The following is a 14,994-nucleotide window of genomic DNA, read 5'->3' as shown; positions in this document are numbered from 1 at the left end:
GTCAAAACGGCAATCTACAGTTCTACACAAAGCACACAATTTTGTTTACAGGTTGAAGCTCTTACTGGAAAAGAATAGAACGTATGAAAGCACATTTTTATTCTTGCCTGTTTATTTGATGGCATTGATAAGACACATTCAATCAGGAGCTCGCCCCTGTTTTCTTTTTAAAACTCAGCCGTTGTCCAACTGAATTGAAAAGTGATAAGAGAACCAAGTATAGAATATGCTGATGAACCTTTGTGCTGAGGTCACATGTTGCATTCTAATGAGAAAGATAGATATCGGGAACTTGGGAAATGTGTGGTGAGACATACGCACACACAAACAATGCAACACTGTGGCACTGCCTCCTGTAGGAAGAGTGAGCAAAAATAATTGAGAGTCAGCAGAGGAAACAGCGAAGCCAAGTAATAATAACGTTGGCGAGCCAAAGAGGAAATGAAGAGGGGGCCTCATCTTCGGCACAGGCGGCATGGGACAGGCGGCTCGGTGGATGTCATTATGTTGACTGACAGGCAGTCCATTACCCAAGATGCATGAGGGCAAGGCCAAATGTCCTGCTGACAAGAAATGTAACTGGGAGGCTAAAACGGGTGGTTACTCAGAGGTTAAATTAATAGCATTTGTCAAGGCAACAGAGTCTGCGTGACATGACGTACTGTTCTTTGTGATTCATGAATTATTGTGTATAATGGAAGAAAGAGAATGCAATAAGGAAGTTAAAGGTGAATAATGGCCAGCGGGTAAACATCGGTGCAGCCCGGCATTTTTGCGTAAAAAGGAGTTCAAGTGTTTTGGATTGTTGTTTGTAATCAACCGGGTTTTATATACAGTAAATCATCACCAAGGGCGAAGGTTTGAATAGGGACGCTAGGGACATAACACTACAAACTTTTCAGGATGCTAAAATTGTCCCCACCAACTTTTAAGCAGCCATATTTGCATTATATAATGAGTTCAGTTACAGTGGGGAGAACAAGTATTTGATAGTGTTCTCCCCACTGTATATAGGTAATTTAGATTGTCTTCCCATATATTGTAAGGATAGAATTGACCCTACAATTATTAAGGGAATTATTTTCATTATGTTTATGTTTGCCAATAAAAACCAGACATTATGGAAGTTTTCAAAATGTTTCTTTAGTAGTTTTTGAAAACAAAGGTTTAAATCGAACAGTGTATCACCTGAACCAATCCACGTGAAAGTTAGTATAAGTCAATACAGATTTATATTGCATTGATCATTTATTAGGTTCATATTCATGAGAAATGTGGCCCAATCGGTTTGGTCTTATTAATGTCCCCTCCCCAGCAAAAAGTGTACATGTAAGTTTTGCTGTTATATCATCCCTACTGATGTTGAGACCAATCCTATGCCCTTGATCGTCACCATTGGGAGGAATCCCTCTCAAGTCTAAATAGAGTCAATGTATTTTTACTCACTTTTGTTCAATTTAAAGTGATGGAAATAGTTAAAAAAATTCTCTTGGACAACCTCTTCTGCTTAGCAGAGAGAAAATGCAATTTGGCATCCTATTCAATTCTGATGCAGATCAAGGTATACGTGCCCCTTTTGTTAATATTCAATCACGTACTGTATCATAAAGACAGAATGCATAGAGGAAACTCAAATGTCAATTTGTTAATACAAATTAGGATTGTTTATCCTCTTAGATGTCTGACCTGTACTGTTATCCATTTGTTTTTAGTTAATCACTCCTCGGAGACAGCCATTGATTTCAGGTTGTGTATGAAGAATTTGAGACGTGCCTGGAGTCATCAGACATTCGAGGTCCTTTGTTCTTTGTCCTTACAGCTCTAACCTTGGACAGTGTTAAAGTTGAAGATTTTCGTATTTGTCACGCAATAAATGTATTAGTGGCTTTACCGCATTATATTAGAACGCTTCAGGGTAGACATGGGAAACCACCAAAGTGTATAAATGATCAATGCTAAGAGGGCTAAAATGAATATAACACTGTTACGGCCCATTGGCATCAAATAATTGGGTGCACCACAGGAAACAAGCACTGATTCACTGTTATCAATAGACGCTCAGGTGCAAATAGCAGGGTGTCTATGAGCTAATTTTCTCATGACGAGGTGCAGAGCGGACAGCGTGGTGTCAAATGCTCTTCAGGCACTCATTTTCACGCCCCTGCTCCCTTAGCAGCGTGTGCTATTACTGTACGGATGGCGAGGGTGATGTGTGAGGGTGGAATACAAATTCCTCAGAGCCACAAAAGCTTAGTGACTGTATCTATAACCAGCAAACCACAGCTCCTTGTTTTACCTCGAGGAAGTATCAACACATTCATGAAGTCAAATACCAGAGTTGAATTATTTTGTATAAATTGCTATTTGGCCGATCTTGAGCCTTGAATGGCAGAGCGATGCATATTTTTTCAGTTTTCCTACAAATATAAGTTATCTGAGGAGTTACCTGTGCCATGAAACTACAGGGTCGGGAGATCCAGAGGTGATGCACGTAAAGGTGACTGACTCCTGGTAGTCGGCAGTGGCATTGAATGACTGTTGGGAAACTGACAGAACCGGGGGGACTGTTGACACACAAAAAAAATGAAAAGGATCATGAAAAAATCCAAAAGAGTACTCAGAGTACATCAAATTAAGTGTTGATGTAAAATCTGGACTCAATCTGGAGGAATGTTTTTGCCACCACTAGCGTTGTTTTATAATAAAACAATTAATAAAAGGGCTAGACAGTGATGTTTTCATCAACAACGATGATAATGAAAATATTTCGTCGAGGATTAGAGGTCCCTGGCAAGTTTGCGCCCGCCAGCCCACCTAACAGTATGCCGTTTTTTAAATTAATTTATTTGTTGTTAATCTTTTTGCCAAGTTTAGGGAACACCACTCAGGTGCTTACATGGGTTTTCGCCAGGTACTCCAGTTTCCCTCCACATCCAAAAAGCATGGATGGTTGGCTGATTGAACACTACAAATTATCCCTAGATATCAGTGTGTGCATGTTTTAGTGTGTCCAATTCAGGGTGCACCGTGCCTCTTGCCCATAGTTAGCTGGGATAGGCTCCAGCACGTCCACGGTCCTTGTGAGGATAAGCGCCATAGAAGATGAATGAATAACATAGTGATTAGTAAACTGATATCGAATGGCAACCAGTGTAACATCAATAAGCCCGAATTGATTGACCTAGCCACATCATGCCACTCAACAAGAAAACAAATCAGCTTTAGGAAAAACAAACAAACAAAAAAAAAAAAAAACTGAAGATAAAGAAAGTTTGGCAGAGTGAGGGGCAAAGCTGTTTACTGCATTCTTTCAAATTGAACCCAGTTGACTTATGCCAAATGTAATTCAAGTTAACATTGTCCATTCCAGACAGCTGCTGATGATGTTTGCATGCATATGTGAAGTCTTTAGCTTAGGTTGTTGCCAGCCAGACTTCTTGGGGCTGTTCAGTACAAAGGCAAATAACATTATATGCAGAGAAGTGAATAAAATTTGGCACCGAAAAACCATCGGCCGAAAATAGCGAAGAATGAATTATCGGTTTTCAAGACCGACAGTTTACCACCAAATAGTGTGGAGAACCTTAGTCCTCTTGTGAAGACATAATCAAAACACGGTGAGAAGCAACACACTGGCTGACGCGAACACTATTGACTTACAGCCAACATGTTCGCGGTTTGGAAGTATTTTGAGGAATCAAAGAAATATATATCATTCTTAAATGAAGGAAAATAAAATACATTTGCTTCATTTCTGCTCCACGCTCGCTCTGAAGTTGCTTTCCATTGATGTCCCACATCACATCGAATACAGTGCATTTCAGCCCATGCGTGAGAAGTTTGAAGTTAAGTGAACAGTATTTAAATGCATACATGTGTGTTTGCTGCCGTTTAGTACTATATGTTTAAGGCACGACCACTTCCGCATTTTGTTATATATTTTTTTGTGACTTCCACAGCCCCACTGCCAGTAACCGTTTAATCCGGCCGGGAGAGACTTTGCTTGGCTTCATCGCCGCTAGAAGTCGGCACGCTCGCCTGTCTTTTAATTAATTCACTTGTTGCAGAAAAAAAAGTCTTATTTTAAGGAGTAGGAGAGATTGTAATAGCCTTGTAAATTGGACTAATTTCGGCACGAACATGTTAGTTTTCTTGTTGTGGATTACAGTTCCACACAAATGTACATCGACATCACATTTAAATTTGAAATTGGAGGTGCGAGTCCTATTTTTTGAGTGCCCAAACTTCCAAGAAAGCGCATTTATCAAGGTTTCATCAGCTGTGAAGTGTGGTTCTCTGTCCACTGAACAGAATGCTACAACGACTAGGGTGACAACCTGTCCGGTTTTAGGACGGAGACTCAGCCTTTTCAGTGATTTGTCTGGCGTCCGGCACAACCCATGAGCTGGACGCTTTAATAAAATGGGTCGCGGTTCAGTTTTTGTGATGCAACTAAGCCCCACGGTTGTCTGTGATTGGCCATGAGAGGCTTCAGTTTAAAACTTCCCATATCATTGGTAAACAAAGCTTTATGTGCGGACGCGAGCAGCTGGGGTGAAGCAGCCGTGGAACGTCATGCGGAGAGCGCAGCAGGTACTGTATGTCGACATTGAAAACATTTTTCAAGAACCTTCATCGCCTCTGGATAGCAAAATAACTGCAGATGAACTTTGTAAAGTAGCTCATCTTATAAAGGGTTCACTTTTTTGTGCAGTTCAATGGTCACACTGTTTTTACAGAAAAAAAATCTTGTTCTTAAGAATTTTGTATGGTACAACTTACAAATGCACACATTTAATACCGTTGTTCTGCCAAAATATCCTACACTGGCGAAATGTCTACCAATGGAATTTTTGACACCCTAAGTACTACCGTGCGCTTTCACCTTGTTTTGTTTGATTGCATACAGGAAGAATGGACTAAAAAATGCCTTAAGAAATACTTAAACATAAAAATATCGAATAAGAGTGGTTTAAATACACTAAGTGACTAATGTGGTCAACAGATATACACTCTACTTTAAAGCTACCAAAAGAAAACAAAATGCTTAAAAGCTATCAGAGGAAAACACATGCCAAAAGTATTTTGAGGCAATGGAAAGGTAAAAAAAAATATAAAAAAATAAAAATAATAAGTAGTCACTGCTTTTAACTGGGGTGTGCATGCGTGTGCAAGTGCACGGGGCATTGGTAGATGTTGCCCCGTATAGGATATTTTGGCAGAACACCATTTCAAAATAAAGATTTGTTGCAATTTGAAAACACGGTTCTATAAACCAAATAAATTGTTTAAAAAAAATCGGTATTTCTTTTTACAATTTAGTTACACAAATTTGATCTTTACACTTTGCAAAACTTTATTGTTGATGAAAATACACCGCAAGTCTGATTTTTAAAATATTATTATAATAATAATTATTTACATTATTAATATGTCCTCCATTTTGACCTTATAGAAGTGGTCACCCTACTCATAAGTGTTGTCAATGTTGTGCTAGGATGTTTTTTATTTTGTAACATCATGCTAGTAGTTCATGTAATGAGCGTAATCGAGTAATCTAGGAGTTACAGGAACAGAGTTACATGCAGGATTCATGTTTTGGTGGTGCTGCCAATTCCACAATGGACAGGCATACTACATCGACAAATTGGAAGTTTCATGCACTTGTGCATTTCTGTGTGCACGTGTTTTTTTCCCCACACAAAAGACAAAATTCCACTTTTGCGTTTTTGCTTTTGACTGTTTCTGTCTAAAGGTGGCGTAAAGTACATTTTGTTATGTTAAGTTACATTTTAAAATGCTTCCGTTACAAGGTAAATATAAGTAAAGAGTAGGCGGGGTTTGGGGTGTGGTTTTGCATCTGCGTGCTAGCACATCTAATTTTTTTTTTTTTTTTTTTTGATATCCGCAGGGTCAGAAAATCCGGCAACACAGATACGTACATTGTGGCACCCTATTATGTCACGGAAGGCATTCCGCACTGGTATTTTTGACTTTTTAGTTACACAAATATGATCTATAAACAGTGCAAAACTTTATTGTCGATGAAAATACACTGCAAATCTGATGTAATATTGTTATTATTTTTAAATATGTCCTTCATTTTGACCTTATGGAAGAGGTCACCTTAACAATGACGCCGGCACCTCTGCTATAGGAGGCGTTCAGAGTTTGCCACAAAACACTCGTGGCTGCCAGGAACGCACCCTTCCATGGGGTTTCAGAATTGGCACCTTTCAAACTAAATTTCTCGAGCCTCTGGGGTTGTAGAACTAATGACCTGGCAAAGGGCATTAATCGGAAATAATGAAATAAATTAATTAAAAAAATAATAATAATAAAATAAAATGAATTGTATACACGTGTATTTTTCGGCCTTTCGTTTTTCGGCTAATTGTTTCCAATATTCGTTTTTTTATTTCAACCAAGAATTTTTCTTTCAGTACATCCCTAAATATTTGGTTGTCATCATGAACCAATTTCTAAAAAGGCAGTGATGCAGCAAGGAAAGCGCTCTGGTTAAAAATGCCTTTAAATATTAATAATAACCCCATCCCCTCTTTTTTTCCCCCTGCTCACCCGTCCCATACACTTGCATGGACGACACTGGGAGTGTACAGGGCCCAGATTTTGGTGCTACGCCCCTGGCCATGTATGCCAATTTATTGTCCGTGGAGAAACTGAGCTCAGCCTCAAGCACGGACACACACATCAAGCACCAGCAGCTTTTCCTGGGATAAAACTGGTCCGAGAGAAAATCAAGAATTTTGAGTCTTTTTCAATAGTTACGATTTTGTGGTTCAGAGAAGCAAGCATCTGCCTGATGTGATAACCATTGATTTCTGAGCAAATCAATTTTTGCACCCAAGTGCTCACGACTATTCCTTTGTAACACATTCCCCTGAACGGATCAGGCTAAAGCAACCTTGTTAAATAGGGCACACTACTTCAAAAAAGAAAATCAACAAGCCTTCTTCTGCTCACTATAGTCACATGCAACACATCAGGACTTGCTTCTCTTTTAGCGCAAATTCACGAACTATACCCAATTGATAAAGTCGGGACACAGCATCAATATTTGATAGAAAGTATTTGAACATCACTTACAAGGAATGAAAAATGAAGAAAATACAGCGGGAAACCCAAACAAGGGCCTTGTTACATAGCAGCAACCCATCACGAGTTTGCTGTATTGCAGGCTTTTAACACTGTTGGGAGAGCACTCAGGGGATTGTGGGACCTTGTCAAAACAAGTCATCGCACACACAGAAGGAACGACAGCAGGTCCCACAGTGTGTAAAGTAAGTTTTAAATGGAACACCGAGTGTAATATACACTATATGAACAAAAGTATTGGGACAGCAGCCATTATATCCATAAGAGATAGCTTTACTAAAATATGGTGTAGGCACATATGCAGCACATACAAGCACACTACTTTTGTTTGTTGGAATTTTCTGTTCACTCATAGGTGTATATCATATAAAAGTTCTTACCATGTCAGAATCATCCGAATGATACGTAGTATTGTTTCTATTGAAGTGTTGACCATTAAAGGGCAACTGAAGAGCTTTTCTGATTTCGCTCTTGAGTGTTTTACTCAGTTGAATTGTATTAAATGCATCATTTGCTGTCTCAAAAAGTCACATTAAAAAAAATAAAATAAATAAAATAAAATTGACCCCGTAGTTTTTGAGTTATGGCCATAGCAACACCATAGCAATGAGGGACGCGCCGCCCTGCCGACCTCTACCTGATAACGTAACTTCCAGGGAGCCTCGCCACCACTCTGAACACAGAAATATAGCACCACGCTATCCTCGCCATATATTGCAAACATTTTCTGGGTTTTACTCGCGGGATTCGTCATGCCATCTCGATGTGTAGCGATGAATTGCTCACAGGAAGACTTGAGACTATGAGTGGTCCAAAAAAACTTCTCCTGCAAAGGTTTGGACAGTTTTTGTGAGCATGCATACAGGTCCCCAATCGGCTCATTGTTTTCATCATTTCAGCCACGACAGCTTTGAAAACCTACAACAATGCAACCTTGGTTTTACAAAGACGTAAGTAGACCCTTACCTTTCTGATTCTAAAATTTGATGCACTTCTGTTGATAAACGAGGGGGACTCCTACTGACTGTTTGTTGAAGCGCGACATTTTTTGTTGTTGTTGCCCTGTCATAAGTAGATAGGTTTGCTGACAGGTCTACTCATGTGATTTTATTACTATATCAATAGGTATTATGTAAATTCAAATGTCCCCAGCACCAAATAGGTCCTTGGCTCGTTGTTTTTTGGCCTGTCACAGGGTAAATATAAAGCCTATGTATAAAACAATCCACCTGTCAGGCCCTAACGTATCAAATACATCTCAATAAAACAATTACTATTGTACTTCAACATCAAGGTCTGCCTATTTGAAGAGGGAACAATAGCATCAAATAGATGCTGCTTTGACTGAGGCATTATTATTTGATCACCCAAAAATTATTATTAAATCAAAATTAGGATTCATCCAATATTTTCATGCTGCTGTGATTTTTTTTTCTCCAGGAAGCCAAACATAAAAAAATAAGCAGCAGAAATCCTCAACACGATGAAAAATGCGATGCAAGTCAGTCGCCACCCAGTCGCCACCCAGTTTCCCAAAATCAAGAGAGAGTGGGTTGAGTCATATGATGACCCAAGTGATGCGGTGTCCAGCGATGACGACTGAAGAGATCCTATGAGGCCTGCCAGATGCTGAATTTCTTCCGTCTGCGACATCAGATTACAATGACTTAGGAGAAATAAATGTAGCAAATTTTGATGACATGAAATCATAAACTAGTCATATATACAGTACACATTTTTTTAAAAGAAAAATCTAGTTACCTTCATATTTTAATGATAATGCTCTATCTTTGTATAGAGAACACCTAATTCTACAGAAAAGAGTAAATACATATTTCCCACTGCCATTATCATTTTTCAATGTTGCGCTAGTCCGCTGCTATCCTAACTTTGTGTTGCTCACTAAATTTATGTTCTTTGATGTGTGCCATTGTGTGCTTGGTATATAACTCATATGTTCATGTGCTCATATGTTGTGTCACAATCTGACAGCGAAAGCTGATGCTGATTCAACATAAATCTGGTATCATTTATTATTGTGGCCTATTGAATATTTTTTCATTATGTGATATAATTACAATATATTATATACCAATAGAATACATTAAACAGTCAACAAAAATGTGTCAATGTTGTTTACAATTTATGGTTTTATTTTTCTAATGTAATTCATGCCCCTGTCAGTGCTTCAGCCTCCTCAAGTTTGGCTCTCACATCTGGGATCTCCTGACGACACAGGCATACTCTTGGAAGGGTAATTACTTGACGGTTTACAGCAATACCTGGAAAATAAAATCGTTTTGTCATTTATTTTGAAAAATCAATAACATATCATTCATTTAGCCACATTTGGGCTAGCTTTACCATATTTAGATCGGTAGGAGCTGTCCCATTACCTAATATCCAGTATTAGCTATGTGGAGAGCATGGAAAAATATACAACCATGTAATCGCATTCTCTCAAATAAAAAAATCATTATGCTGGACTTAGGCTTACCACTCACTCTCCCGTTCGTGAAGTGTCGAGCTGTCAATTGGCGTCATGACGACATCTGCTGTGTCAAGTAAATCGCTGTCATCTGACGCCTCAGGTTCAAACATGTAGAGATTAATTGTAGTTCATCTTTCCTGGGAGCCTTTGCCATCGGTAGCGTCACGAAAGAGCGACCCTGAATGGTTACCTCTGGTGGAAATATCACTGACATCGTTGTTGCTGCTATGCTAGCTGTGGATAGTCTTCTCTGTTGCATCGGGGAATCTACGTCACACTTCCGGGTTTGCGAAGGGACCATTAACGGAGTGCAAAAAAACTAAAAAAACGCAAATTATCCTTGCAATTACGTGTTGATAATGTAATGGTTGTTTTGACCAACTCGTCCAAAGTTTATATTTGTAAAATTACACAAAAATCCGGAAAGGTCTTTGTTGCCCTTTAAGGTAAAGCTAGAAAGTTGATGTTGTACATGCTCTTGTAGTGACTGTGACTCTGTTACCAGAATTTAAATGAAGATTACCTTGACAGACACATTAAGTGGTTTTCTCTGACAACTGAAAAGTGTACAATTGTGTGTACTAGATGTGTGTGGGAAACCTAACAATGAATTTATTTGGCCGGGAAACAGAAGAGACATCAGGAAGATGACAGTATAATACTACATTTCTTTTGGAGCAAAAATAAACCTGGTCTAATTACATTAATCAAATTCTCACTATAGTTCTAATATCCATCAATAAATTCCCGAAATGAGATGTTAATTTTTTCCCGTTTCAACTGAGCGCAAAAAATAAATATGAGATACAAGAGAAATAGCAGATTTACTCAGAAAAGAGGGTTTAATCAGGTTCATGCATGTTTAGTTAACTTTTTCCCTCAGACTTAACATTCTGTAAAAGAAAAAGTATATAATTTGACATTTTTTTCATATAACTTTGTAGCTAATCAACTTGCTTGCTTGATGCAAACAAATAGAAAATGCCTTAGACGGACGGGTTCACAGATAGCATCTGCAGTCTACGTATGTGGCAGTGTTACAATGTTTTAAAGAACAAATATTGTACAGCAACACATTTAGAATGAAAATATAACAATACTTGAATGCTTAAATGCATGCTTATATTAATATTTAATGCTTTATATTTCATGCTTATATATGGAGGAAAACACTCAGGTGACTTGAGGTTCCGCTCTGAGACCCCCAATTTGACCAACTTTCAAAATTATCCGATATGCATGTGTGATACATCATTGAAAAAGCTTAAAATCTTAATATTCTGGGGGAAGAAACATTTTAAACAGGAGGGCATTTCCCCCCCCCAAAAAAATTTTAAACAGCAAAACCCTATCTGGAGGTGAGATCATGAAAGACCAGAATTACAGACGCCATGACTTCAACGAGATATTATCGCGTCATTACCTTGTTTCGATCCAAAAACTCCATGTAGCATGTATTAATGAGTGTCAAAACACAGCTGTGAATGGCCACAACCGGACTTCTTGGGGATTTTATGGGTTAAACATGGTGATATAACAAGGGTTGCGATGCAGAAATTGTAGACATCAAGGAGTGGTTGTTGTTGTTGGAGTGACTTTCTTTTTCATGTATTTACCCTTTTAAACATTTTTTTTTCTTTTCAATTTTTGTTTGGATCAATTATTTATCATCTAACATATCGGAGAAAATGCGACAGTAACAAAAAAAAAAAAACATTTAAGCGATAGTTATGAGGTATATATCCGTGACTTTTTTACAGACACTTTTTTTCATTGTGACGTAATTTGTTTAAAAGTTTAAAATATGCGAGTGAATAATTTTTAAAAGTCGTTTTAAACGAAATATTAGACGTCAATTTATGATTCTAAGATAAAAATGACAGACATTTTGAATAATAAATATTAGTTACCTTTGTTTTATGGCTCGATTGAAACAAAAGCGGTTGCGCGACGTCTGTAAATTGGGGTTTCCAGGGTAAAACAGACAAATTCAAAATAGTTTGGGGGCTTAATGTGCCATGAATCTGCTATGGGAGCATATAGATATATTGTTCTATCAAACCCAACAGTTGTTTTGGCTTAAAATACAGCAGTGTCTTTTAAACAGGAGTGCAAGAGCAGAAACAGCTTTTTAAGTCTTGTCTGCGTTTTCCGCCATATACAGCAGCAGCCATTGTAAGTCATGTAAAAAGACGTCAATGTTGTGGAGGTGGGGGAAACACCACTAATTTTACTATCCAGGCTCCACAAGGAACAACGAAGTCAAGATAGCCATCTCTCATTTGGACCATTGTTTGCTTTATGTGTATTAAGTTAATGCAGCGCGGTGGTTTCAGAATGAAAGTCCCTTTATTAAAAACAACAACAACAACAACAACAAAAAACGGGGAGCTATCCAAGAACAGGCCCACTTCAGGGGTACACTGACATGAACATCATGAACTGACATGAAAAAAAAAATCTTTGAAATGAAATCATACATTAGCATTTCATGGGAGTACTTTAGTTCAAGTCCTTGGGTAGTTTAGTATGCCTCAAATGTAGATCAGCCCTGGGCTATCCCAGATTTTTTTCATATATTTTTTTTACCAAAATCTCTTTTATGTCACAATACTTTAGGGGCCGTTTACATGGTGACGCTCCGAGAATACGATACATTTCATGTTTGCATTTACATGGTTCCATCTTGGTTCCATCTCAATTCGAACAATGTCGAAATTCCGTGTGAAATTGACGTCGTATTCATGCCAGGACCTAGGGGTCAACGCAGTTTTACAGGCGACACCCAAATAATACACTTCCTTGACAACAACCTCCTCAGCACAGAAGACAACATACCTGCCCACTCGAATCAACAGCGAACATAAAACATTTAAATTAAAAATATTACACCATATTTGCCAATGTGACGTGTGCGAGTGCTGACATCATCGGAGCGAAAGCGTTCACTTAATATGGTTGCAGAGCAATTCCCGCAATCAAGTTGTTCTGCTTTGGAGGCCGGAATCAAACGTTTGCATGTTCGCCTTCCGTTTTTGCCGTCACCTTGTAAAGGCGAGGCCATTCCACAAAAAAATTGTTGGTGTCGCAGCATCACAATGTAAACAGCCCCTTAGTTTGAGTCTAGGGGTGCTCCAGAGTAGTGAACCCATTCTTGGATAGCACCTCATTTTTTAATGAAGGGACTTGCACTTCAAAATGTGTCTTTAGTAGTTTTGAAAACAAAGGTTTGAATCGAACATTGTATCACCTGAACCAATCCACGTGAAAGTTAGTATAAGTCAAAACAGATTTATTTTGCATTGATCATTTATTACGTTCATATTCGTAAGAAATATAGCCCTGACCTCGTTTCATTAATACGTTTGGTCTTATCTATGTCCCGTCCCCAGCAAAAAGTTTACATGCAGGTTATGCTGTTATGTCGTCCCTACCAATGTTGAGACCAAACCTACGCCCTTGCATTTTATTGAATTGTTATCAAAGCATGTCTTATAAAGTATAACTTCATTAAGTGTTATTTTCCTTATTTGGAATATAATGTATATAATCAGGGGTGAAAGTGGCTAGAATTTCTTGCCGGAATTCCCCGACGCGAAGGTCGACACTGAGCCAGAAATTTTATGTATTTATTTATTTTTTTCTTTTTTTTTTTTTTTTGGGGGGGGGTGTCAAACCTCTTAAACTACTGAAATGCACAGTTTTAGCACAGTTATTTCTATACCACTTACAGAAAATGATTTTCATTCAGAGTTGTATTTTTTCAATGGTTTGCAAAATAAAAGTTAACAAAAACGATAATAACCCCAACCTCCACCTCCTAGTTTTTATTTTCCCTCATTTCCTCACATACTAAATACCAAATCTAAATTTTAACTACTTAAGAACATAGGATGTAAATTAAAATTTAAGTTAATATAAACATTTACTTTTTTTAAATATTAAAGATATAAGTAACATACATTCAGAAAAATAAGTACAAATGCCTTATATTATGCAGAGTGAAATGGAATATATTTTGAAGATGGCGCAAACATTGACTTTTTTTAAATCATAAGGAAATGAATAAGTAGCCTAACATAAATGAACAAATACTGTATATGTCCAAAGTGCACATTGACAGCTAAGATGTTCTGAACCTCCCCATCAGAGGAAATAAAACTAAATATGATAAATAAGCCTCCTCGACTCTTTCGTTGCTCTTAAAGATTTGATCCATTTAATGTTGCGTTGCCCTTTTTTTGGTCGCATTAATTCAACGAGTCCAGGCGTTTTGCTTTGCTGCGTGCATTTGCACATTGACGAGACTCATATCGTCAGACTTAGATAACTGCAGCAGCTGGAGAAACCTCCATGCCGTCCTTGGAAAAAAAATAAATAATAAATATTGGTGGAAACGGATTACGCTACACAAGCACTTTATTATGCTTGTTGTTAACACTTGTGTATGTATATCTGATGTTGGTAGATTGTTTTCTTCTTAGAGATGAAATGCATGAGTGGCAGCTTAGCATTTAAAAAAATTTTTTTTTACATAGCATTTTGACAGTTGCCGTCATATTTTCGGAATCAAAGTACCGTATACCGGAACAGCATTCCAGCCCTCAATCTTATACCGGAACTGCGTTCCTGAACGTTCTGGCCCACTTTCACCCCTGTATATAATATATACAGCAAATGGCCCTTCTTTACATCTCAATAGGAAAATATGATTTGCGTTAAGACTGCGGTAATTCAGGAACGTGGTTACTGAATGCTAAAGTTGCATCAAGCAACCACTGTACTTGTGTGCCACATTTTCACATTGACATTCTAACAGACAGTAGGCCTACTGTACCAATAGTATGTTGTGCTGACTGATGTTGTTAGCCACTAGGTCCATATTTAAATCTTATTAAACCTTCTTAAATGTGCACTTAATAATTGCAAAGACTGAAGCTAGCAACGAGCTTCTAAGCCTGGATTGAACAATCGCTGCTTGGGAGGAACTTCCCTCAACAAATCCCTTGATGAATGTCACATCTGAGACATGTTTTAGCCTATTCCTCTACATTTTTAATGCAGTGGATGAAAGGCTTACTGAAGCTTTTCAATGTGATTCCTGCCCGAGGTGTTCTGCAACCTATTAGCTATGTTGTCCTCAGGTTGATTGGTCTTCCTCGCCACAAACACCAAGACACCAACCCCGTCATCAATGGTCATCTGGAGGCTATCAACAACAGTGGGTCAATGCAGCTGTGTTTGAAGAAATCTTATGTCAAAAAAAAAAGGACTCGTGCCTCCTATCAACAGAGGTATGAATATTTATGAATCCAAATGGAAGGAGAAAAATATACTGTAAGCGGCTTCCGGCTCGCTTTTAGTCCTGTTGTGCATGACTGGGTCCG

The 14,994-nt window shown here is 38.2% G+C and overlaps 1 protein-coding gene across 5 annotated transcripts in view; it reads right to left on the bottom strand.

Moving 5' to 3' along the window:
• Positions 1-14,994, bottom strand: part of LOC130911888 (neural cell adhesion molecule 2-like) — a 329,503-nt gene that overhangs the window by 59,692 nt on the left and 254,817 nt on the right. For all 5 annotated transcript variants that reach the window (XM_057829526.1, XM_057829524.1, XM_057829525.1 and 2 more), the window contains exon 6: positions 2,447-2,564. In XM_057829526.1, coding sequence (XP_057685509.1) covers positions 2,447-2,564 — 118 coding nt within the window. The remainder of the gene's footprint in view (positions 1-2,446; positions 2,565-14,994) is intronic.

The sequence above is a fragment of the Corythoichthys intestinalis genome, chromosome 2 (assembly GCF_030265065.1).
Source record: "Corythoichthys intestinalis isolate RoL2023-P3 chromosome 2, ASM3026506v1, whole genome shotgun sequence".
Taxonomy (NCBI): Eukaryota; Metazoa; Chordata; class Actinopteri; order Syngnathiformes; family Syngnathidae; genus Corythoichthys; species Corythoichthys intestinalis.
This window is presented reverse-complemented; position numbering and strand designations above follow the sequence as displayed.